General features: G+C 57.2%; 1 protein-coding gene and 1 long non-coding RNA gene across 5 annotated transcripts in view; one reads left to right on the top strand and one right to left on the bottom strand.

The window, feature by feature from the left end:
* Positions 1-25,942, top strand: part of LINGO1 (leucine rich repeat and Ig domain containing 1) — a 152,004-nt gene that overhangs the window by 112,135 nt on the left and 13,927 nt on the right. The window contains exon 1 of one of the 4 annotated variants that reach the window (XM_063412130.1): positions 23,260-23,398. The exons of 1 other annotated variant lie outside the window; for it this stretch is intronic. In XM_063412130.1, coding sequence (XP_063268200.1) covers positions 23,393-23,398 — 6 coding nt within the window. In that variant the 5' untranslated portion in view covers positions 23,260-23,392. Of the gene's footprint in view, positions 1-23,259; positions 23,399-23,746; positions 23,876-24,017; positions 24,159-25,942 lie in introns of those variants that run through there. 2 more of the 4 variants (XM_063412133.1, XM_063412131.1) reach the window with 2 other exon arrangements.
* On the bottom strand, positions 19,038-25,224 carry LOC134558366 (uncharacterized). The gene is made up of 3 exons (XR_010082344.1): positions 25,044-25,224; positions 20,534-20,667; positions 19,038-19,755 (listed from the first exon to the last, which is right to left on the bottom strand). It is a non-coding gene; the product is annotated as an uncharacterized LOC134558366 (long non-coding RNA).

Here is a 25,942-nt window from a genome sequence, read left to right as displayed (position 1 = left end):
CATCATCATCATCATCATCATCGTTTGCAGCTAAACTGCAGCTCTGTCAGGGATCACAGCAGTTTTCAGCCCGGAGCTGAGCTGGTTTGGGGCCTTCCTCACCTGCTGTGGGCAAAGCTTTGCTGTCGCTGTCCCTTCCCCTGGGATCAGCCCTGTTCCCAGGGTACATCCTGCTTCATCCAGAGAGAAACCAGTTTCCCTCCCACAAATCCTTTCTCAGTGGCTGGTACTAATGGAGATGTAATCAAGCCGGTTTAACCCCCCTGCTATCTGTGACTCTGCTGCAAAGCTCATTAATGAGTCAGCTCAGGTTGTGCTAATTACCACAACCCTGGTAGGCCGGTGAGAGCACCAGGAGTTAACTAACACTCAATTAACCCCTGGTTGCTCGTGATGATTTCCCCTGTTCACAGCTGCCTCAGACAGTCAACAAGGAATCCGTGGTAGGCAATAGGCAGCTGAGCCTCTAGTGCAGCTGGGGAGGTGACAGCTTTCCTGTGTGCTTCGGGAGCCACAAAGCCAGGCCACACAACTGAGCTCTTCAGCTGCTTTTCCCTGGTGGTTTGGGGCACCTTGGAGCCACTCTTTGAGTCAGAGTGTCAGGTCCCAGCCGCCTCTCCATCCCTGGAAGGACCCAGCCAGATGGATGCACGGAGCATCCAGCCCTGGTGCAAGGGAGCAGAGCAGGTGGGATGGAGGAACCGGGAGGGGTTGAGGTGATCAGGAAGATCCTTCTGGAGGAACACAGACCCCATCCCCTGGCTCTCTGGGAGCCTTTGACCATGGTGTGTCTCACGCCAGTCAACCTTGGCTGCAGGGCTCAGATGTGTGAGGGCTGGAGCCATCCCAACCCCTTGCATCCCACAGGCTGTGCAGAGGGGCTGGGGCAGCCCCAGCTCCTGACAATGCCTGAGCTGCTGCCCAGAATGTGCCCTGCAGTTGCTATGGTGACATTGCCATTTCTTACCTCACTGGGGGAAAAAAAGCCTCCAAACATTTAATTCTGCAGCCCACCTGGGAGCCTTTTAAACTCCCCAATCGGTGTTTGACATGTAATAATTTTTCTGCTTTTAAGATTATCCTAAAATGCTCATTCTCTTTCTCTCTCTCAAAATCTCAGCAGTGGAGCCTCAGAAAGAAATCAGCATAAAAAATACCAATACAAGTTTCAAATGCCAATTTGTCACCATCACTGGGAACAGGCAGTGACAGGCACCAGGGACAGAGACACAGCAGAGTGAGTCAGGGCTGACAGCGCCGGCACGCTGCAGCCACTGCTGACCGGCGCCTGTGGGAGATGCCAGGTGGAGAGCTGAGCCCACGGGGAGAGGGGACAGGAGGTGAGGGGTGGAAATGAGGAATTAGGGGAGGAGAGCTGGTCCTGGCTAGTAGCAAGGAGGGCTTTGAGCTGCTGCCCTGCATACACAGTGGTGCAAAAGGGAAAATAACGTAGAGCCTCCCTTAAGAAACCAAATTGAGATTTGGCTCAATGCCCCGGGTCTGCCTGGTGCTCCCAGGTGACCTGGGATCTCCCCGGATTCCCCGGATGGTGCGGGGGAGCAGAGCCCAGCCCTGCCAGGCTCCCAACCTTGACGTGCAAATAAATATAGTCAAAACTGTCAGGCGCCGGGTGCTGCGGTGCCAGGAGGCACTTGGGTACCACCAGCGGGACCCCATCATATGGCTGTTCATGCTTGGGTATCCACACACCTTCCCAAGCAGATGGTCTGCTCCACAGCACTGGGATCCAGCAAGCCTGTGGAGCAATTTAATCTCCAGAAATAATTTAATATGGCTTCCTCCAGAGTATGGTGGTTTGGGGTTTTTTTCCCTGACCAGCCATAGAATAATTTAATCCTGCCTTCTGTGTGAAGGTCTATTTTCAGCTTGCCACCTGCAGAGTGTTTTAATCCCACAACTCACAAAGTAATTCAATCCTCTCCCTTGGTGAGTAATTTAATCCTCTAATTCCAGGGTAATTTAATCCCCTCCCTGGGGAATAATGGAATAATTTGATCCTCCATTTCCAGAGTAATGTGATCCTCTACCTGAAAAGCTCAAAACTTCAAACCAGCCACCTGCCTATCTGCAGGCACTGCCATCCCTGCAAAACGCTCCCTGCCAGGTGGGGATCTGGGTGTTCTTCCAGTAAATCCATCCCCACACTGGCCAGGGTAATCCATGCAGGTCCAGAATGGGCAAAACCAATCAGCACTGCCTAACCCTGGGGCACTTGCGCCTGGATGTGTGTGATTGCTTCATTTAAATTCCTCCTCAACCAATTAATCCATTTGCTGATGAATTAGTTTTAATCTAGGCCCGTGCCATGGTTGTTAAAGCAGGGCAGCCTTTGCCCCCACTCTGGGGGGCTGCTGGTGTGAGGGGAGGGCTCCTCTGGGCTTGTATTGGTCTGAGTGCTCAGTTCTACATCTAAATATATATATACACACATATATATGGATTATCTCCCATTTACGTGGAAGGGTGGTGCTGTGTCCCCTCACGTGGCGTTGTCTCCACCAGGACTGGCCTTTGACATGCCTTAACCCCTGGTGCCACTGGATCAGGACCCCATTGCACTGAGGGGTCACAAGGAAGATCGCAGCCTCCAGCTCTCCCTGAGGAGCTGGGGGCACGGCAGGGCCCTGCAGCCCAGCTGCTCGTGGAGCTGAGCCCCTGCCCTGCCCCAGTGTCCTGGGCACTGTCCTCTGTCCCACTGCCCACTCTCACAGGGCCCTTGGGCATGTCACATGCCACCCCCAGAGTGGAACTCCACCTGGAAAGCAGTGGAGGCTCCCTGTGGAGTGGCAGGAAAGAGAGATTCGCTGCAGGAGCCTGGCTGCTTTACACCTCTTCTCCCTCATTTCTGCTTAGCAAAGGCTCAATAGGAGAAGGAGTTTTCCCAGCCGAGATGTTATAAAGAGAAATCCCAATAATCATAGTGTCCATTTCCATGCAGAGGAGGATCTGTGGATTATGCAGAACAGAAATATTTCCCTGTCCCTCTAAAGACTGCAGCAGTTTGTACTCAGGAGAGGGATTAGCATACTGGAAAAGAAATAAGAGAAACACTTGTGGGAGAGGAGAAAGAGGGAGCAGGGCAGGAGGAGAGACCTGCAAAGGGGTCTGTGGAGGCCACGTTGGCCCCAGGTTTGGGATGCCAGGGCACACATGGGATGATGCCGAAGCACAGAGGGCAAGGGAAGGTTCCTCCTGTGGCAGAGGGAATGGGGTTGGAGCCCATCCCCTGCCTGGGAGCTCCCCAAGCCAGGCAGCCCCACCCACACTCTGTAGGGCCCTTTTGCACAGGGTGGTCTGTCCTGCATCATCTGCCACATCCCCAGGGAAAAGTGATGGGGCTGAGACTGTGATTGTACTTTTTGTTTAATCCCACTGTCAAGTTAGTTCCTGAATCTTGGAAGCCAAAGGGGAGGCAGGTGGCTTGGAGGACCAGAGCCAATTTCCATCACTCCCTGCGTGTTGCTCCCAGCTGTAAAATTTTGAAATTATCATCCAGTTAATTATCATCCAGTTCCCCCCACCTTACTGCAGCCCCCTGGGACCACCCCATGACCCGCCAGAGCTCTCTGCAACCTCCCTCTGGGGCTGCACTGGGCTCAGAGGTGCCAGTGATCATTGTCTTTCCTAGGGGCAGAGAATTCAAACAAAAATCCTTGCCTGGGCTAAAGAGAAATCATTGCTCATCCTACCGCATGCTTTATATGCCCTGGTCCCACCTGGGACTGCTAAAATTCTGCTTTTAAAACTCTGCTTTGTACAAAAGTCTGGCCTGGATATGTCATCTTGCATTCTGACGTGATACATTAACAAATAATTCTTTATGTGCAAAGCGTTCCTAAGTACCTGCAGGCCAGAGGGAAGAGAGAGAGGGGCTTGAATATCTTTAAAAATCCCATTCTAAATGTTTCCACTTCAAAGTCTCTTCTTCAAATTCTGTTCCATGCCGTATCTTATGCCCAAAAGTCAGCTATGCTGGTGCCTTCTGTGTCAGGCTGATGCCACATGGCAATGCTCTGTGGGGCAGGGGTGGGCATGTGCAGGCTGTGCTGTGTCTCCCAGATGTTGCAGTGTTCTGTTGGAGCAGGGGAAAAGAGCAGGAGAAAAGTCTCTCCCTTTACTCCCTGAAATATGAGCCGCTCTGTTTAGCCAGTCTTGGTGTTCACTCACCTCTCTTCCCCTCTAATGAGTCGGTTTTGTTCTCCCATATCACGTCTGGATGCACATTGTGGGTAATTGATGGACAGGACCCGACCTCTGAAAGCTATCAACATAGCCACTGTGAAATCACACGTCCAAATATGTTTATCTTCCCAGCTTTTTGGGCCCGAGCACTCTTGGACATGGATTTCCGTACTTCAAGGAGGAGAGCAAATTTCCTTCAAAATGTCAGCATAGAAATGAAAGATAAAAGGGAAGACAGAGGGGCCGCTTAAACTTTGCATTCACAGCAGAGCGGCGTGGCTCAGAGGGAAGGAACTGGAGCTCAGCCACGGGCAGGCCATTTTGGGGGGGTTGGTGGTGCCTCAGGGGTCTGGATGCTGCCCTGTGGTGGGTGCACTCCAGTGGTGACTCCCAGCCAGCACTGGTGTGCAAACCACCTGCTCCTCTCCACTGTTTACCTCAGGATTCATCCCAGCAGGTTGGAGTCTGGGTGTTCTCTCCTGCTCTGAGCTGAACTCCCGGTGCTTGGCACAGGTGGGTCCCTGGGGTCACACCAGGTGTCCACCCCAGCACTGGGGGAGGTCTCCATTCACCCGGTGTTGCTCTGGGTGTGAGGAGGCAGCGCTGGCTGCTCTTTGTTCTTTGCTGTGCCAGGACAAGGCTGTCCTGTGGCTGCAGCCACTGGGAGTGGCAGGCAGTGGCCCCACGGTGGTGGGCTCACGTCTGCGTGTGCCTGCCCTCGGTGTGGCTTTTGAGTGCTCTGCAAGTAATTCTTGATTGCAGGAATCCCTCTCCACACAAGCACCTCTCCAGAGCAGCAGCAGGCGCTCCGTGTTCCTCCTCCATCCCTCTCTGAGCTGTGGGCATGGGAGGAGAGCGGCTGAGCTGCAGCCAGGGAGCTGGGAGGATTTCCCTGGCCAGTGACAAGGATGGGGACCATTCCTGCCACCCGGGCATAGTCATCTTCTGGCCAGAGCCTGGTGGGGCTGCCCAGGACCACCCTGGAGGCATTTCGGGGAAAGCACGAGCCCTCCCCCGCTGCAGCCGGAGCGGTCCCTGCGTGCTGCTGACTGACAGCCAAGGCGCGCGGCCGCACATCTTGTTTTCAGCAATCTGGGTGTTTGTGTTGGCAGAGCCTGGCTCACGCTCCTGACAGGAGCTGCCTCTCACTGTCAGCAGCAGTTCTGCCGTTGCTGAGCCTTTGCACACCCACCTCTTCCCCGGAGCTGCCGGCGGCTCCACCAGCCTCTGCTCCTGGCACCTTGCACAGGGCTGCCTGCAGCCGTGGTGCTGCCAGGCACCCGCTCCCTGCCCTCCTGCAAGCTCAGGGTTTGCCCCTCTTCTGATGTAGCCCTGTTGCTCACCATCCCCCAGCCATCATCCCTGTCCCACTGTCCTGGGGAGCTCCTCATGCACCAGGATCAAGGCTTAGTCTGCTTCCAGCCTCACTGCTGAAGTCGTCTGCTTTAAATACCGACAGCGGGTGAAGTGAAGAACCCTTATGGATTTGATGGATTTGCTGCGGAGCTCCTTGGGGTGGTGCAGTTTGTGCTAAGCAAGAGCTGGGAATATAGGCTGAGAGTGGTCCCTCTGGGCTCTCGTCTCTCTGTCTCCAGCCTTCTTTTCTTGAGGAGCTCTGTGGGATGTGGATGAGCTATCGGAGCAGGTCCACGGTTGGGATGCGGGTGGCAGCAGAGCCCATCAGCTGCAGCCTGTCAGTGCTGCTCACGCTCCCAGAAACTCTCCAGGAGCACTGAGGCTGCACCGACTGTGGCTGCAACCCCTGGGATAGGGCTGCCTGCCCCGGCTCCTGCTCCTGCAGGCTGCATTTATTGGATCCAGTGTGGGATGCAGGTACTGGATGCAAGCTGAACCTACTGAGCTGCAGCCACTGTCCCAGCCTGTGTGAAGAGCGCAGGTCCCCAGCCTGCCGTGGCTCCTGGCTATGCAGCCCTGCATCCACCCTTGCAGTGCCCTGTTCTCCAGCTGCACTGTCACCAGGAGAGCCCACGGCAGGGCCAGCAGCCCTCAGCCTGCCAGCAGGGCTCGGCCCTGCGCGCTGCTGCCGTGCAGGGACCTGACAGCGGCAGGGCGAGCGCCCTGTGCCTCTGCCTTCGGATAACAGACGCTGCCGTGCCCCGCAAAGCTTCCAGCTCTGCTGAGAGCGGCCGGGAGCAGAGGGAGCTCTGGCCTGGTATTGCCAGGGAAGGGAGGTGAGGAGCAGCAGGAGGGCGAGCTGGAGCACAGGGGCATCTGGGGACACCAGCTCGACAGCAGCGCTGCGGGGAGGGAGCGTCTGGGAGAGGAGCCTGGACTGAGGGGGTGTGTGCACACAAAGGTCATGTGTTCATGGCTTGACAACATGTCCACATAGCAAAATCACCTCTGAGCACCTCAAAATCACCCTCCACGCCCCAGGGACAGCAAATAATACTGAGACATCTGTAGATGCTTCATGACTCAAATGAGAGCTTGGTTGCCAACCTACTCCTCTCCTTCTTTCCTACTAGCGTTAAAAAAAACCCAGGCGGGTTTTGCAGCCCTAAATCCAGCTCCTGGTCCATTTGCAGCCTGCCAGCAGAGTATTGGGTTGAGGCACTTGGTTGACAAAGGTTAGGGCTGCAGGAGGAAGCTTTGAGCCACCTCTGAGACCTCTCAGTAGCCCCAGAACACCCTTTGGTTCTGTCCTCAGAAATGCATCCAAAAAGGCACCTTCTTGATGGAGAAATGGAAATAGAAGTAGGCTTCTGGAAGTTCTCTCTTCTGTGGAAGTAAGGACAAGCCACATTTCATCCCACCCTCCCTGGAGCTCTGGAAGCCTCTTGTGCAGCCAGAGCAGCTCTTGCACAGGTAGCCCCTCTTGGGAGCCTCCTCAAGCAAATGCATTTACCACAGTGTGAAGCACAAACTTGTCTTCTCTGTGTGTGACTGCGGGCTGTATTGTAGATTAAAAGATTTGTCTTTCTCCTTTATCCAGCAGGTGGGTCTCTGGTGGCTGTTTCAATACCATTCCTGCATGGGCTCTGGGATGTCTGTGCTGAGGTTCTCAGTAAACTCAATTACACCGTGGTAATAGCATGGTATTGACTCAGGAGCCTCAGCAACACAGGACTCTTGCCGTTTATTAGCTGTTTAATTATATGGCACATCAGGTCAAAATAATGTCATTAGCTAATTAGCCCATGTTGGGGGTATTTGTAATTTTTTCTTAAATGAATGCTAGCATTAGTGAAAGGTGCCAGCTGGTAGCCCAAGAGTCAGGGCTCCTTTTGTGCATAGGGCAGGTTGAGGCTGATGCCAGCCTGCATCTCCTTCATGTGTCCCATGGATGCAGGTGCCTGTCACCTCTGAGGACAAGTGTCCCTCTTCAAGGGTTTGGGTGAGCTGCTCATAGCAGCACCTTCTCACAATGTGTCTGGGACCCCAGCACCCTCAGAGAGCTCACTGTGGGCATGGCTGGGCCAAGCTGATGCCCAGGGGTTGTTCAGTAGCAGCATGTTCAGGATTTGAGGAGTAGTACGGTGGCATTGAAAGGCACAGCTCTCCAGGACTGTCACACAGCTCAGCCCAGACACTGCCACTGTGCTGCCAGAGCCACTGTGAGTCACTGCCCCCGTGTTTGACACCAGCTACGCACGGCTGAGCACACGGAGAGGAGCAGCCAGTGGCACCTGCTGCAGTGTAACCCACCAGAGGGGGTGACAGCAGCACAGCCGCGGGGCTGGACCTTGTGGTGGCACCCCCCTCTGCCTGTTTGGCCCAGGAGCTCACCCAGTTACCCAGGGATGCCTCATTTTCCTCTGCCTGAGGGGCTGGGAAGGCAGAGCCGGTGTGTCCTGTGCAGGGGATGCTGCCAGCACTGCTGTGACTGCCAGCACACACCCCATGCCCATTCCTGTGTGCAGACTCCAGTATCGACTCCCTGCATTCCCAGGCTCCAGTATGAAAGCTTTTGGGGCTGTGTGCTTGGGATGGATCAGTCTGCCACGGGATCTGCCCCTCACTTCACCTTGGTGACAGGGCACAAATCAGCAACATCCCAGGGGCTCACCCGGAGGTGGATGCAGGCTGCTGGCATGGGGATGAGGTGTATAAATCCTGAGGGATAAATCCTGTGGGATTAGTTCTACAAGACAGTTCTGGCTGTCTCCCTGTGGTTTCTGTGGCTTTTCTGAGGAGGAGGCAGCATTGCCATATGAGAGCACTCTGGGCAGGATGCTGCAGGGTGTCCATCAGGGATATTGTTATAATTAGCATTTCTTGGCTGCTCTACCCCACCAGCACCAAAGGTTTTCAGCATGATGACTCCTGACTTAATGTTAGTCCTTCATCTGGCTGCTTGGGGCCTGCAATTCCCAGTTGTGTTGCCCCTCCCAAATTCTTACCATTATTTAACCCAAACAGGTCAGCTCTGCGCTTTATAAAATACATTTGCTGATCCTGAAGATTTCTAAATGTCTTTCAATCTGGCTGGGTCTATTCCAAACCCTGAAAAATTGCAGGCCCCTGCAGATGCTTTCATGTCCTTGAGGACAAGTTCTGCCAACTGGAGAACCTCCCTGGGGAGCCCACGCACTTCTGAGAGGTTCAAGAGTCCATAGCAAATAACTCCAAAATTAACCATGCAAACCTCCCCCAGGTCCTCAAAGGCACAAGTTCAGATGAGTAAAATAAATTTGGAGTTAATAGACCACACTGAATTTGAAATACAACATTTCTAAAAGGGGCAGGGGGAATAGAAGACTTGTCCAATAGTTAGGAACTTTCCCTCTTTCATACCTTATCTCCCCAGTGCCTTAGCTGCTTAATTGGAGACTCTCTCGAATAATTATATTCCAGAGTAGAGAATTCTTTGGTGGACAGATTTTTTTTTTTTTTTAAAGACACATTAGGGGGGAAACAAAACTGGGCTTGTAAGGAGGATGAGTTACACCCTTCTGTTGGCTGTTGCTGGTGTGGTGAGGCTGCACTGCTGTGAGATAATCACCCATTCTCCCATGCTCTGCCGCTCACCTTAATAACTCTCCCAGGATTTGATGTAATGGTTTACATAACCTTTCTGAAGCATCCTGAATTCTGATGCATCCAGCACTTAAATGTGACATTGAGTCAACTCTGAAGTACTTTACTACTGGGTGATGCTGCTTGGGGCTACGGCAGACGATGAATGGAAAAGTTTCACTTACCAAGATGAACTTTTTACCAGCTGAGCTGTGTGTCTGGAAGAAATCTCAGGATCTCAAATCCTGAGCTGGCCTTGTCTCCCTGTCCTGCCTGTGGATGTATGTAGCACCAGGGTTGATCCAGGGCAGGAGCTATGGACTTGAATCCCTGTTACCTGTCTGCATGTGGCCTCTCTGTTGGTACCTGCCTTGGAGCCCACTGGCTGGATGACATTTATAGTCAGCAGGGAGAAAAAAGACACGTCCAGGCAAAATTCATCTGACCTTTCTCAGGCAGCCACCTTAGAAGGAGATTAATCCTGCCCCTGAGAGGCCTTTTCTCTCCGTTAGCGATACAGCAGTTCATCCAGCTTGTCCATGGATGCGGGCTGTGTTTGGGCAGATGTATCCCCCTGGATCCCTGCCGGGCTGTGGGATTTGTGCATGGCCAGGGAAGGTGCTTTGCTCCTTCCTGGGGCACTGAGTGCAGGTGTGGGGGATGGACAGCCCTGCTTCCCCAGCTGGGGCTCTGGCACGTGGCATTCACCAGCCCAGCAAAGGCACAGACTCAGAGGGCAGGGATGAAGAAAGGCATTTTCTGATATCTGGGGCTGATTCTGCTGTCTTCAGAGTCCCGCAGTAATTGCTGGTGTTGACTGTATATGTAAATCTGTGTCTATAATAGTCTCTCTCATGTATGTCTGTGTATATATATCTGCAGGCACACGTAGATGTGTGTGTATCTAACATATGTGCTCTCAGCCCACACAGCAGATGGGGCTCTGAGCGCCGCCGCAGCGCGCTCCTGGTCCACGTGGCACCCACGGGTGGGCGCGGTGACGCCCTGCCTGTGCCAGCCTCGCCCCTCATCCCGACCTGCCCCTGCCCTCCCAATCCTCCCCACTGGGATTTCACCCTGTGCACCGTGGACGTGGCCCTGCTGTCACCACTGTCCCCCACAAGGCCTGTGGGGTGGTGGCACCTCCCCTGCTCCCCAGGTTTGCAGGGGGACGAGGACTGTGAGGAGCCTTGCACAGCTCAGTGCAAGTGCATGCAGTGGGATGGAGCAGGCTCCCCGTGCTTCACTGTGGCTCGTTCGTTAGTTCGTGTGTCTTAATAAACCTGGCTGGCCCTCTGCCAGCAGGGAGTAACTCAGGCTGGGTTCCAGGGGAAGCACCTTGGGGATGGAAGGAGCCCATGGAAAGCACAGCTGAGCCCCAGGCACACACACAGGAACCTTTCCCAAAGCCCTTGGGGCTTGTGCTGTGCCAGATTCTGGGCCAAAATCACTCGGAGAAGGGGCTTCTGGCTGTACCTTTCACCCTGGGATGAGATGTGGCTGCAGGGTGTCCCCAGCCAGCATCCAGCACGAGTGTCCAGGACACGGTGCTCCAGGTCTGCAGGGAGATCAGGGTGCTATCCAACACTGCAATCCCACAGCAGTGGGAAGTGCTGCCTGACCCTTTTCCCCATCTCTAGAAAGGTGACCATGTCTCCCAGCTCTTTCTTTTTACATCAGACACTGAGCACAGCCCCAGTAATGCAGGTCCCGCTACCACGGCTGGTCACAGGGAAGCAGCATGATTTCATTGTGGGATTTCCAGCCCTGGCATAGTCACAGAATCACAGAATATTCAGAGTTAGTCCAGAGGAGCAGAGCTGAGGGAAGCAGGGGTCTGCAGGAGTCCTGGGATGGGGAGAGGGAGCACATCCAGCTGAGGGTGGTGTCTGTAAAGGCTGTGACCTGAGCACCTCCTGCCAAAGCACAGGAAGCAGAGCAGGGTAAGGGAGGAGAGGGCAGCAGTAAGAAAATTCAGGTGTGCAGCTGGGAAAGAGCCCTTCCATAAGAGAGCTGTTGGTGTCAACGATGTTGGTAGTGTCACTGATGGAGAAATTCAATCACTTCCAATGAGGGAAAAATAATTGTCTTTCGAGGTACAGTAGGTTGTTGTCATTTTCCTATGACACACTCCATCAACTTTCAATTTCCAGTACAAAAGCCCTTCGTTCTTGCTCGGGTCTCTCTAATCCATTGCAGTGACCACTCATGGCAGACATGGCACAGGCTGGGGGACTCATCTGGGAACAGAAGGGCCCAAACTGTACCAAGCTGAGAGGAACACTCAGACCCTGCTGGGTGCAGAGGGTGCCAAATGGGGGAAACCAGCTTGAGTCAATGGTCAATGAGATATCTCATCCCCTTGAGCCCCAGGTTCTGTAAAACAAGGAGAGCAATATGGTGATGGGCTCACATAGCTTGGGTAGAGGGGTTTGTAGGTACCGCTGGCACTAGGATCCCAGGCAGGTTTGGCACAGAGAGGCTCAAACCCTCTGGGGCTGGAGGATGCAGGTTCAGCATCATCCTCCCCTCTGTATCCATGGTGGCAGAAAGGAGAGGAACAGGGGAGAGTGGCCAGCAGTGATTTGGAGCAAAGATGTGTGCACAGGAAAGCCAGAGCTTGGCACTTACCTTCCACTAGGTGATTAGCAAAATATCCCAGCATCCCAGCCACAGAGCCTTCTCCTCTAGCACTGGAAGAGGAAATATGTATTTAAAAACACTGCTCTAACAGAGAGAGGTAATGATGTGTTTTAAGGCAGAGCTAGTATCATTCATAAAGCCCGTGCTGCTTAATTATATCTGCCCCATTTAGGAGAAAAATGATTTCCCAGTGAGTTTCTGGTTTGTTTTCCTTCTTTCCTGCTGTATCTCACCATGGCTCCAGCTGTTTGTCAGGCTCTTTGGGATCTCTGTCTCCAGCCACAGCTTGAGGCTGGCTGCCACCCCAGGAACTGATGACTGTCACTGTCACCAAGTGCCAGCCCCCCAGAGAGGCCCCAGGGCTCAGGAGGGGCAGAACTGAGGTGATGCCATCCTACACTGACCCCGGGTGGGGTAGCAGGGGTAAGTCCCTTGTTCTTATGGGACTGTAGTTGACTAGTTGGCCCAGAGTCACAGAATCACAAAATGTGCTGAATTGGGAGGAACCACAAGGATCAGGAGTCCAACTCCTGGCCCTGCAGAGGACCAGCCCCGAGAGCATTGTCCAAACACTTCCTGGACTCTGTCAGGAGTGGTGCTGTGGCCACTTCCCCGGGGTGCCTGTACAGTGCCCAGCCACCCTCGGGGTGAAGAACTTTTTCCTGATATGCAACCGAACCCCCTGCTGCTGGGCACACAGCCCTGCTGTCCTTGCTGGGGGCTCTGTGGGGGTCCCAGTATTTTCCTGGCAGGCTCTGGCACTCTGCTGTCTGGGGGTGCCTGTGCCTGCTGCCCTCCAGCCCCGCGAGCCGGGGCTCCTCCTTCCAGAGAAGAGCTTTCCATGCTGCTTTTAATCAGCCTTAGCTTGTGGTGCTTTCCTTTCGCCTGTCAGCTCTAGCCTGACATTATTTGGGTAGAAGCAGAGGGGTGGGAGTGTAGAGAGGCAAAATGGTGGCTTTTTTTTTATTTCTTGCATTCATAAGACATTTCAAGTGACACACAGAGACAATAACGTATCACTCAGCTCGAGTACAGCTTGAATGGTTTAAAAATACACTTCTGAACTTTCCACCCCTATTCATGCACAGGCACCATCCCTTTGGGGTCTGCACTTTGGCAAGAACAAGCAAGGAGTTAAGCAGCTCGGCAAGACGAGCTATTTATGGATGTTGCAAGCTCCCTGCTCTGCTCCCATACCCCATTCAATCCTCTAATTATGTGCAGTTGTTTCATGCTGTGTCTCACCGCGCGCTCTCTGGGGGAAACCACTGGGGCTTTGCCAGCTGATGAGGAGGGGGTGGGAAGGGGGAAGACTCTGCCACACGCGCCTGTGCAGCCTGGGAGAGCAAGGGGTGCTGTGAGGTAGTTTGTCTGTGGGCCGTGGGGATACCAGGGCACGGCCCTGGGACCTTCTGGACAAGGAAGCAGAGCTTGTAAGAGCAACAGCCCCAGTGGGGGAGTTACCTGTGGGAAGCAACAGAAGGTGAGGAGAGACTTCCCCCCTCCCTGGGTTCAGTCCCCTGTGAGCCTTCCCTGTGAAATGGAGCCCAGAAGCTGCAAGACAAACATGAGAGAGCAGGAGGGACCACAGGGCTTGCCAGCCACTGCTGCCCCCCAGACAATTACTGTACAGCACTGCCAGCTTGGAGCAGAGAGTGGCTGCTGCCAGGACCCTGAGCCTCCTCTTGTTCCCCTGACAAGCCCGCCCAGCTGCAGGCTTGCTCCGGGGTAACAGGAAAGCTGCCCGTGAAAACTGCCCCTTCCACTTCCATAAACACCTGCAAAGATGCTGCTCCAGCTCATAAGAATTTTAATTAATCCACTAATAGTCTTTGAATAAGTCAACCAAACAAGAAAAGAGAGAATAATTTCCAGTGCCTGGAGCTGCGAGGCTGTTTCATTAAAGCAGCTCTGTGAGCATCCTCAGTGCAGCAGCCTGCACCCATCACCCCGGGGGTTTCACACTCCCAGACACTCTCAGCAGCTTTTCTGGCCCCTTTTGAGTGGTCTGGGGGAGACCAGCCACAGCCAGCGCTCTGTGTCCCCTCCACTCTGCAGGGTGGATGGGCACTGGGAGGACTGGGAGGGACAAGCTCCCCCTGCTCATCCAGAGGCTGGACAGGGCCAGGGCGATCTGTGCAGATCCTTGTGGCACAGGGTCCAACACCCCCAAGGCTGGCACCTGCAGTCAGTGCTGTCAGTGGTAAGAGCTGGGGCTGCTGCTGGTGACACTGGTCTCAGATAAGTTGCTCATGTGGGAGCTGGAGATGCCCAGATTCAGTTTTTCCTGTGGGTCTACCAGGCATGCAGGGCTGTTACCTTCCCTGTGTATCTCTACTTGTGTCTCTGCTTCTCCCTCCAGTCCTCTGCCTTGCACTTCCCTTCTAGATTATCCTGGCCAGCACCAGTGATCCTGGGTCTCCTGGGTTCTTCGTCCCATGCAAGTGTGCTCCAGCTCTGCCAAGGAATGGCAGAGAGAGCAGGAATGTCTTATTTTCCCTTTACACTCCCTAAACTGGACCAAATGTCATCTACCCATACATTGCACCCCTGGGAATGGTGCAGAAGCCCAGACCCAGAAGCTTTCACAAGTACACCCACGGGTGTGAATTACCTGACCTGTGCCTCTGCTGACATTTGAGCCCTTCCAGCCATCCACTGTGCCCCCAGCCTGCTCCCGAGCCCATCAGCAGGGAAGGGAGCTGTGGCCAAGCCCCTGTGCGGTTCCAGCAGGCAGCACAGGCAGTTCACATCCCCCTCCATCTGCCACGGCATCCGGAGGCACAGGCAGCCCCTGCCCCACACACCTGGCCTCGGGGAGCCGGCCTGTGCCCTCCATCTGCTGCGTCTGTGGGGAGCAGGGCTGTGCCACCAGTGCCCCTCCAGCAGCTGAGTTCAGCTCTGCACAGCCTTGGGTGAAGGCAGGGTCCTGGCAGTCCCTGCCCGTGGAGGTTTAGATGCTGAAAAGGCCCCTCTGCACAGACCCAGTGCAACGGGAGTTTGGGGTTCAGCCCCCACGAGAATGAGGAGTCCCTTTCCCTGGAAGGGGTCCCCCAGTTTGGTGGGTGCTGATGGGGTGCTGGGGGCCACTGCCATGGGGCCCCTGCTGTGGAGTGGGGAATGCTGCCAGGAGCCAGAGACTCCCCCTCCCTCCCAGCTCTGCTCTGCATGGATTTGCTGTATTCTCACCTGATTAGTGGATTTGAAATACAGCCTGTGGCTTTGAGACCCAAAATAGATGTCAGGTTGTCTTTACTCCGCCGAAGGCTCCTTAGTATGTAAATCCCTCCCCAGACGGTGTGTGCAGCACGGTGCTCCCAAAGGGATGGCACCTCTGGGATCCCGGCTTTCCTGGGGATGCCCACCCCAGCTCCTGCACGGCAGGGTCCTCCTGCCACGCTGTGGTGCAGTGGGGTGCTGGCACAGCTCCCGTGGCAGGCACGTGTGAGGGATGGTGCTTTGCATCCCTCCTCCACTCCCCCCTTCTCCCCCTGCTCCAAATGGGACCCGGCAGGTTTCCAGAGAGGCACTGGGGCCAGCGGGCAGTGACATTTGTTTTGTCACTTACGCTGTCGTCACCAAAAAACCCTAAAAAATAGCAGCCTCTAGGGGCGAGCTGGGCCCGGTGACATTCGCTTCATCTCACAGCGACTAACGCATCCGGCAGCATCCCCAGGAGCTGCGCGCTCCGTGCCGGGATGAACGAGCTCCGCGCTGCCAGCCGGGCACAGGCAGGACCCCGCCACGGCCCAGGGACACCCCGGGCTACCAGAGCCCCCCTCGGGCTCTGCGGAGAGCCGCCAGCCCATGTTCGCTTAGCAACATTAATTGCTTGATACTTTTGCAGCGTTCCCTACCTTGTACAGATTGAGTCAAAAAGCAGCGCCCGAGGAACTGCCTCTATTAAACTGATGTTCATTAGAGCTGACTTGGCGCTACCTCATTAGGCTGCTGTAATTGAAGGAGTTAATTGATTATCAATAGTTTGAGTTCCCTCTCCTCATGCCCACAAGGCCTTGCTGGGTGTTCTTGGGGGGCAGCATTTGTCATGAGGCTCGGACGTGCCTCAGTGCTGGCAGTCACAGCTTGGGCTGCTCGCGCGTCCCCGTCTCTGCTGTGCCCGTCGTGATGCCGGCGCTGCCGCAGCGTTTTCTGCGTGGGTCCTTCGCATTCAGCTTATTCACCCAGATCTGGCACCCGCTCCAAACTGTCTGAAATGCTTCTGATGGCTCCCCTTTCCGTGGCTGTTCTTTAATGCATATGTATTCTATTTGGAGAGGCTGCATGTGGGGGTTTGGTGACTCTCTGCGGGGTGTGAAAGCTCAAGCAGAGCCTCCGAAGCAGCTGCTCCCTGAGCAGCTCCGTCCCGCAGTGCAGGGGTGGGGGGCACAGCCTGGGGGGGCCTGGCTGCCCGTGGGGGCTGCGTGGCCGTGCTGGCATGCTGGTTTTCCTGAGCTTGGACTGACTCCCTCGCGCAGACACGTGCTGCTGACTCAGTCACACCTCTGCTGTTTTTAGAGGTGGCCTTCTAACACTCCGCCGTGTTCAGCAGAAAGCAGGGAGATGCTGTGCTTCCCCCAGGCAGCCTGAAAACACATCCCCTGCGCTCAGGAGCAGCTCTTGGGCTGCTCATCCTGGCCCTCGGCTGCTGGAAATGGGACAGGCGTGGGTTTTGTAGTGAGACAGGTCTGTGCTCAGCCCTCCTGCCATAGAGATCTCTGCCTCCTGCCCTGTCCTGCCCTCAGAGTTCACCCTCGTGGCAGGAGCAGTGCCCAGAGCACCCCCAGGTACCCCCAGGAGCTGATGGTCCATTGCTGCACCCAGAAGAGCACGGGTGACATTGAAGTGGTGATGCTGCAGCAGGCAAGCTGGGAATGGAAAAAAGGATCCTCTCCATACCTGCATCCTCACACCTCCACAAGGGCACAAGAAGGGCTCAAAAAGGCAGAGGGCAGGGGTGCCACAGGCCATATGTCTGCTGCCAGATTTTTTTTCGGCAAATACCCCTCCCCTGCCCCAGCTCAGGGTCTGTGTGGCCTCGCAGGTGACAGCACAGACAGCGAGGTGGGAGGTAGACAAGCCAGGAGGAAACTGTTGCTCCCCAACTTTGTTAGCTTTAACTAACGAGCTGTTTATAGGAGTGACATGACACCTGCTTTCCTCTTTATAAATTCAATAATTTATGAAAGGTATTAAAGGCAAAACAGCCTCCCGGATAAAGCCTGTGATGCGTGTACTCTGGGTATTAGCCAGACGGGACAATGAGCTACACTTCAATAACACACGAAGATATTTACCCTCTCCTCTATAAATTATTAAGGGGCTTTTTTGCACGTAATTACATGAGCTTTTATGTTTCTCACTCCCTGCTTTTAATCCTTTTTGGAATGGTGCCAGTCTCTTATAACGGGAGCTGAGCAAACAGCAAATGCCATGGCTGGGTTTGGGGTTGGGTTTGGGGTTGGGTTTGGGGTTGGGTTTGGGGTCGCTGCAGATGATGGAGATGCAGGATGCAGAAAAGGGCCCGGCTGTGAGCCTGTCCCACCAGCACAGCCCCGCAGGGAGGGGACACGAACGGAGCCAGCCCTGTGGGGCTGGGGGGGGGTCTGGCCCCAGCAGGAGGTGCCTTTCTTCCGGAGTGGGTTCGGGGAGGTGGCCGTGGGAAAGTGCAAAGCAGGCTCCAGTGCTTTAAACGCCCTCCAACTGTGCATGCAAATCAATTATATGCAGATGTAATTGGGCATGCAAATGTCACTAGGAGGCTGTTTACATGTGCAGTGTACATTAGGGGAGCACGTGTGTGTGCAAAGGAACACTGAGGGTGTTGGTAATAATTACAGCCTGAGAGTGTCCTGGTGCTGGGTCTGCTGCTTCTGCCTCTCCAGCTCTGGCCTTCAGGGAGCAGAGCTCCCTCCTTACCCTGCCCCATGGCAGACCCCCTTCCCTGCCTGATGTGTTTGCTCCCTGGCCTGTGCCCAGCAGTGCAGCTCAGCTCCCCCTCTGCTTCCCAGCATTGCCTCTCCCCCTGCCGCTTGCTGGTACGGCTGCAGCCCCGGCTGAGCCATCCCCATCTCAGCCCGCCTCACCAGGCAGGGGCCAAACTTCTTTTAAACATTAAGGTGAGGAGCCCATTTCATCCCATCCAGGCACCTTGACCCCTTTCTCTCAGTGCCCAAGTACTTGTGAGTCAGCCCCAGCAGGATGGCTCCCACATCCCCTCCCCGTCCTCCATGCCCAGCACAGCCTTTGCTTTTTCAGTGTGGGCAATTGACAGGACCCTCCTGTCCTCCATACTCACAGCTCTCTCCAAGCCCTCTCTCCTTTGTGCCAAATTCTTTAATCATTGCTCTTTGTCCTGTTGTGCAGCTCCTATTCTTACACCAAGCTGTTAAAAAGCTGTCACTGTCATAAATTCCTTGTCCCAGAAATTATCTTTCATCTCCTGAACGTGGGCTACAATAGGCACTGAGGTGCTTGATATTATTAATACCTTCTATATATGTGTCAATGGGCTTAAGAACTTAATGGAGCCTTTTCCCTCAGCCCTTCACGCTGCGTGTTTGGGCTGCTTGACAGAGCAGTCAAGCTATCAGTGCTTGACTCAGGCTGACATGAGGACATGTGGCCTCTCTCCATTCCAGAACATTGCACAAAAAGGCCTCGTTTTCACACCCAGAATTCAGATGGGTCGGGGTGGTGACAGTGCCCTAGCAGAGACATGGATGAGCTGAGCTGGGGCAGACCCTGTGTATCAGCATCTTATCCCAATCTTCAGCAGTACTGGCTTGAGGGGGCCTACTGAAAGGCTTTTTTCTCCTCTTTATCCCTGTTATCCAGAGCTCCATGGAGGTCATGTCATGATTTGAGATGTGCAAGGCACGAGCACAGCATCTCCTACCTCTCACCTCGCTTTCAGTTGTGCAGAGAGCTGGGGATGGGTGCAGCCACGTGCCTGCAGCCTCCAGCACGCGAGGCTGTGGTGGGGACACTGGAGAGATCCCCTCCATGGCCTCACAGCCCCAGCCCGTGTCCAGGGGGACATTCTGTGGCTCCTGCCACTGCTGTCCCAGCTGAATGGCTGATGGTCAAAGAAATTTTGGATCATTCTGCTCCAAATCGATAAACTGACCCGAGCAGGGAGCAGTACAAGACAGTACAGAGGGAAAGCATTATGATAATACTTGATAAGGATCCTCAGTTTCACTGAGTAGCAGCCGTACAATGCAGAATTTGGATTCCCTCCAGCTGATAATGAGAAGCCACTGGACTGACTCAGCCTGCTGTGAGGAGGCATCAGCACACATCCAGATGGCCGTGGGGATGGGGGAGCAGGAATATCCTGCCTTGCCTCTTCGTCCCACTCCCCCCACACACACCCTGAAATGTCACCACCTCCAAGGGAGAACGTGATCTGGAGCACATTTCTCCCTGGCTGCATCCGCAGGGGCCCGGTGGAACAGCCATCCTCAGGAGCAAGGGTTCCTCAGGAACAAGGGTTCCTCGGGAACCAGGGTTCCTCAGGAACAGGTCCTGCTGCCAGCAGTGCTGAGGAGGGCAGGGGAGGTCTGTGTCCCTGTGTTGTGCAAGGCATGAGACATCAGGGTGACCTTTCCTCCCTGTCCCAAGCAGCCAGGAGTTTTTGGTGCCTTCTCCAGGGACTGGTTGGAACTGGGCAGGATGGAAGAGCCGGTTGCTGGTCGAGCCCAGGGGACATGTGAGGCACCCTCATCTCCGGATGTGCAGGGGCAGAGCAGGGACAGACCCTCCCCCGTTCCTGCTGCCGGGGGGAGGAGGCTGGAGGGGCAGACAGCCGATCTGGCGCTCCCAGAGCCAGCGCTGGCAGTACTTCAAGGTGTGGTACATCTTATCTCTGCCTGGCATTTGCATGTATTTTCTCAGCTCAGCTTGTTACAACAAAAGTGTGAAAATCTGAAAGAAAAGGAATGATAATAATAATGGGAGTAATTAAAATCCACCTCCATCCTGCCGGCCCGGCCCTTTCTAGACCTATTGCGGCATTCCTGGACACGTGCACTGAAACCATGGGAGACGAGTGTGTTCCAGGTCTGTCCCTGGAGGGGCAGGGCTGCTCCCCACTGCCCAGCTCCCTGTGCAGGTGCTGCCGCTCCGGGAGGGAGCTGGGAGAGGGATGAACTCCTGCCTCCTGCCAGCAGAAGGGAACCATCTGCCACAGCCTGCTATCGTCTGAGGAGGGCAGTGGCAAAGAGCTGGAGCATCTGTCTGAGGGACGAGCCCCCGCAGATGGACACCCAAATGTTCTTGCTGTTCCCTGCAGGTTTTAAAGAGGAACATGTTCAGCGAGGGCGTGTGAGCCAAGCTGCTCTGCAGCGTCCAGGGGCTGCACACAGGTCAGCACAGGATAGTGGCACCTGGAAGGCTGGGGCACTTTGGGTCACTCCATGCTGGAAAAAGGAGGTTGGCCCAGTCGAGGGGTTGACCCACAACAGCTGGAGTTGGTCCCTACAACACGGGGGGCCAGTAAAGGTGATGGGAGAGGGAAAAAAGGGATGTTAGCTGCAAAGCTGACAGCTGCACATAGCTACAGGCTGTTAGTGGGGAGAGGAGGGGATGGTGCTTGCAGTGCTTGCTTGGTGCTTGCTTGGAGATTTGACTGTGTGCTTCTGGCTGTCCCCAGCACAGTGTCACCCATGCTACAACACCTCAGGGACATTAACAGTAAGCTCACCACGGGTCAATAAATGCAGAAACATGGGAGCCTTTGGCTACTGGCTCCGAGCAGGGGATAGTGCAGTTCCTCCAGCAGAGATCAGCAGGGGTCATTGCTGCCAAGATCTGCCTTTGTCCAAAGTGTCCTTGAGGCTGTTGGGGTGAGGAAGAATTGCCCATGAGTTCGGCTGAGTTAAAGAGAGAAAAACCCAAATGGCTGTGCTTCTCCTTGGGCAGGTTGGCTGTACTGGCCCCTCTTACACTCTGGTACTGTGGGCAAGGGCCTGGGGGCTCCAGCTGAGAGAGCAGGTTTTAGGTGATGCTTTTTTCTCCCTGCACTCTCCATCCTTCCCATCGCCTCTCCCCACCGCTGGCCAAAATGCACAGTGTCACTGTCAAAGCAAACCAGGGCTGTGCCTCGCTGCCATTCCTGGGGCACCCGTGCTGCCCCCACCTCTCCTGCTGCCCCTGGTCCCTCCACCCCGGTCCAAAATCGTGGAGCTGTAGAACGGTTTGCATTGGAGGAGGTCTCAAACTCCTGCTCTGAGCAGGGACACCTTCCACTTAGACCAGGTTGCTCAGGGCCCCACCTAAGCTGGCTCTGGGCACTTCCAGGGAAGGGAATCACACGCTGAGGGCACCCAAAAGGCAGAGTTTGCACAGGACTGTTCTATAGCAGAGGTGTGCCCGGATGCCATCTTAGCCCAAAAGCTCGTCCCCGCTCCTGCACGCCCAGTCCCCCGCCCTGTGCCACTCGGCGCTCCCAGGGCGGGGATGGCCGGCGGAGCCGAGGTGGGAAAGACGGTCTTGGAAGGCCCCCTGCTTCCAGGCAGTGCATAGCATCACTCACACACCACCAGCGCTGCGTGCATGGCGTACTTGCCGTGTCTTTGTGGAAGGGCTGAGGTGACATTTCCCCCCTCACACACTAATTCCAGGAATTGTTCCCGAGTGTTCCTACGGAATACGCAGAGCCCTGCACTTCAGTGGGGCTTTAACGGGGCGGAGGGGAGGTCGGAAGCATTAGAAACGGCATTCGGAGCTCTTAGCCTGTCTTTTGTCCTCTGTTTGTTTTTTTCTGGCTGCATTCAGATTGCCGGCTTTGTCTGTGTTTGTGAAGTGCTATTAACATCGATGGCATTCCTGCCATAGCCGTAACAATAAGAGGCATCGATCCGCGCTGCGTAAAGCTCTGAGGACCACTGAGAGGGCCAGGCTGAGTTTCCTTGACGGCCGGAGCAGAGCCCGTGCAGGCTCACACGCGTGTCACCCCACGGTGTGTGTTGCCACGAGGATGCGGTGCCCAGGCCCACGCAGGGACTCTCACCTGCTGGGTCCGTGCCCGTGGGAGCCGAGGAGTGGGCAGAGCGGGAGAGAGAGCTGGAGTGATTCAGCCCTCAGCTGGCGAGTTCACCGTGCCCACCCTTTGTTTATTCCTGCCCTGCTCAGATCTCGCCTGTGCCAGGCAGGAGGATAATGGGGCTCCGGGGAGGCAGCAGCCTCTGCCCGAGTGCCACAGGGGCTCCCCGTGGCTTGCCCGTACCCCACCGCAGAGCCGTGAGCTGGGGACGGCCTCCGTCGTGCTCCGTGCCAGGCTGGGGGAGGCCATCGCACAGGAGAGGCCGGGGGCAGCTCAAAATCTCCCACGGGCTGAGAGAGCAGTTCAAGGGAACGCTCACGGAGCCGATGGAGAGGCCCCAGCCGTGCGTGTGCAGAGGGCCCTGTGCCCCTGCCTTGGCCGGCAGCCAGGGACAGCTGGGTAGAGGCACCCCAGGAGAGCCCAGCCGAGAGGAAGCAGGAGGGGAAAGTGCACATTACAAGTAAAGTCTGTGTCCATTACTGATGGAGAAATCGGCCTCAGCTGCGAGAGCCAGCGCTGGGCAAACCTAATGCTGCTCGATCGAGAGTGTCCATTATGGAAAGGGGACGCGGTGGGCAGTGCTCGGGAGTCCTGCACGTAGTCCTGAATGAAGGGCCACAAGCTCGGCATGTGCCGGGCCCTCCGAGGGGGTCTTTGGGATCACCAGGTCCCGGACTTGTCCTCGGAGGCGTCCCGTCACCGCAGCCCTTTCCCTCCTATGTGCCGGGGTGGGGGGGACGGTGTAAAGAGGAGTAGAACGCTGTGCTGAGGTGGCTGCTGTAGGACGGACCCTCCGGGATCCCCAGGGCAGCCCGGCATCGCCTCTCGGCGGGCGCGGGCAGGGCTGGGCACCGCCGCAGCGGTGACGGGCAGAGCTCCGTGGGTCCGTCCTGTGCGGGCAGCGAGGCTGGACCGGCGGCGGGGCGGGGGCTCCGGGGTCCGTTCGTGGAGCGGCCCCGGTTCGCGGAGGAGCCGTCCCCGCTCCCCCCGCCCCGCAGCCCCGGGGACCCGCACCCCCCGCGCGGAGCGGGGGCGGCGGCGGGAGGAGGGACCGGCCGCGGCCGCCGCTGCCGTGCCCGCCGCTCCGCGCACCGCCCCGCGCCCGCCGCCGGCTCCTCCCGGAGGGGAGGCGGGGGCCGGCGGCACCCAGCCCGGCCCCGCCGCGGCAGACCCGGCCGGCGGAGCGGGCGTGCGGAGCCCGGGCCGAGCCAGCCGCCCGCCCGCCCGCGGGGGCGATGCCGCCGCCCCGAAGCGCCGCCGGCCGCCCGGGCGCGGAGGGCAGGGAGCCGCCGGCCGCGCGGCCCTAGGGCGGCCCCGGCGGGGTCCCGAGCCCGGCCCGGCCCGGCCCTCCCTCCCCCGGGCGCGGGACTGGGGGGCGGCCCGGCCCCGGGAGCGCCGCCGCCGCCGCTCGTGCTGTCGCTGCGGAGAGGGGGAGCTGCGCTACTGCAGGTGGAGGTTTGGCGGGGGGGCCGGGGGAGATGCCATTTCTGACCGAAGGAGATCGCCGGCGAGGATGAGATGCGGGTAAGCGGGACGGGGGACCGGAGCGGGGAACGGGGCTGGCGGGAGCGGCGGGGCGGGGAGCGGGGTGGGGGCTCTGTGGCCCCGGTACGGCGCCGCCGCGCTGCCCCGGGGCCGGACCCGCGCCGGTGCGCAGGGCGCTGGGCTGGGAACTTGGTGCGTGCCCGGGGGAGAGCCGTGTGCTTCGGGGAGCTGCCGCCCTCCAGCCCCGCCGGTGCGGATGCTGCCGCCGCCCCGCTCCGCTCTGCCCGGGCGCTCCCCTCTGCCCGTCTTCTCCCCGCACCTCCGCACCGTTCCCGCAGCCTCGGCGCAGCTCCTGCGGGAGCCACGAACCAGGCGGGGCCGGGGGTTGGGGCCAGGGTCCCAGCGAGGGGGCTGGGGCTCGGCGGGACCGAGGCTGTATCCTGATGGGGAGCATCCTCCTCTTCTCCCGGTAGCTCCCGGGTGGATTGGCCGGCCTGGAGCAGATGCCTTGTTCAGGTAGGGAACGGCTGGTCTGGACAGCGCTACCCTCCGGGACCGGCAGGGGAGCCGGGATCAGCCTGAAGCTGGCTGTGCCCATCTCCTGCCCAGCAAGGGTTAACTCAAGAGGAGGAATTGTTCCTCTGCCCATCCCCAAAGCAGAGGCATTAAGGGTTAAAGACGGGCAAGGAGAGCTCTCCAGCACTGAGCGGCCAGACAGGAGGCAGGAGCCATGGGGAAGGGGTGTTTTCCAGGGCAGGGGTTCACCTCTCTGTCACCAGTCCCCCCAGCCTGGAGATAGGTGAGTCGGGGACGTGGGGAGTTAATGCCGAGTGGGGTGACTCCTCAGGCTCTGGGAGGGCTCTGGGGGCTCTGGGCTCAGCCCCACACCCTGGAGCCAGGAGCCGAGCCAGAGAACCGGAGATGCTGGGCCAGGGTCAGGCTGCCGGTGCGGGCTCTGCCCTCGGTTTGTGTCTGGCAGAAAAAGGAATTGGTTGATGTTAAAGGAGCTCCCCAGGGCAGTGGGGATTGCTAGGATGCCCAGGAACCTGCTTGGCAGAAGGGCTGTGGGAGCCCTCCCGGGCGGTGCCGGTGCTCGTTGTCTCCGTTACTGTGTGTAGGTTATTGGATTTTTCACCTTGCACTTGGGTGTATAAATAGCCCCAGTGACAGGTAGAGGCACGGCTCGATCCAGGTGCTGGAGATGCCGCCTCCGACAAGGGATGGAAGTGTTGGTGCCGCGAAAGTGATTTGCACGAGGAGAGAGGGACAGTGGGTGAGCGTGGGCACTGGTGGGACCGGGACTCCTCGGGCTGGTTGGCGTCGCCGAGGCTCTGCTGCCTCTCCCTGCCTGTCCCTGCCCCGGCTGCCGCCCCAGCCGTCGCCATCCGCGGTCCCTCCCAGCAAACGCCCTTTCCAGCAAGCGACTGTCGCCGCTGGCCGGCAGCAGGGGATCGGTGCGACAGCCCTGGTGCTCTCCGGGGTCTTGACTCGCGGGGGGACGTTCAGGCATTCCCAGGAAGAACCCCACTCCATGGATCTCCCTCCATCTCCCCTTTCTCTGCACCACTCCCGGAGCCCAGCTGTGGCTCTGCAATGATATCCGTTCCACAGCCCCATCCCAGCCCTCCTGCCAGCCTTAACCCTCTCCTCACTCCTCTGAACCCCGCAGCAGCCCTGACCTGACCTTCACGCACGCTGGAGACAGACAGACGGCTGTGGAGCAGCAGCGTGGCTGTGCCTCCGGCCATCTCCTCCGGCACGGGGACTGCACGGACCATACAGGACTGCCCAGCTCGTCCCCACCCAAAGGCAGCTCTCCCAGCCCACCCAAAGGCAGCTATCCCAGCCCCTATCCCAGCCCCTATCCCAGCCCCTATCCCAGCCCCTATCCCAGCCCCTCCCCACCCAAAGGCAGCTATCCCAGCCCCTATCCCAGCCTCTATCCCAGCCTCTATCCCAGCCCCTATCCCAGCTCTTATCCCAGCTCTTATCCCAGCCCCTATCCCAGCCCCTATCCCAGCCCCTATCCCAGCCCATCCCTACCTCACAGCAGCTATTCCAGCCCATCCCCACCCCATGACAGCTGCCCCAGCCCATTCCTACCTTACAGCTGCTGTCCAGCCCTTCTCCACCCCACAGCACCTATCCCAGCCCTTCCTCACCCCAACCCCAGCTATCCCAGCCCTTCCTCACCCCAACCCCAGCTATCCCAGCCCTTCCCCACCCCAACCCCAGCTATCCCAGCCAGCATCGCTGCCCAAACCTTTCTTCCCCCTGTTTCTTCCCTGTCTGTTCCCCAGAGCACGCTTTGTGCCTGTCCTGGGCCTCTTGCAGAGGCAGATGGCAGAACAGCCGTGCCTGTCCCAGGGGCAGAGGGGCAGCTCAGCTCCCTCTCCCGGTGCCAAAGCTCCGCTCAGCCCTCTGCCCGTCCAGCAGAGTGGGCTGGGGCATGGCAGGAGGACGAGTCTGGGCTGGCTGTGCCTGCTCCTTGCTCCTTGCCCCTTCCTGGATCCCACTGGTGCGGTGCTGAATGCATGGAGGAGAGGGGCCTCTGGAGCTCTCAGAGGATGAGCAAGGCCAAAA

Source organism: Prinia subflava, chromosome 15 (genome assembly GCF_021018805.1).
Source record: "Prinia subflava isolate CZ2003 ecotype Zambia chromosome 15, Cam_Psub_1.2, whole genome shotgun sequence".
NCBI lineage: Eukaryota > Metazoa > Chordata > Aves > Passeriformes > Cisticolidae > Prinia > Prinia subflava.
Note: the sequence above shows the minus strand (reverse complement) of the source record. Positions and strands in the feature narration are given on the sequence as shown.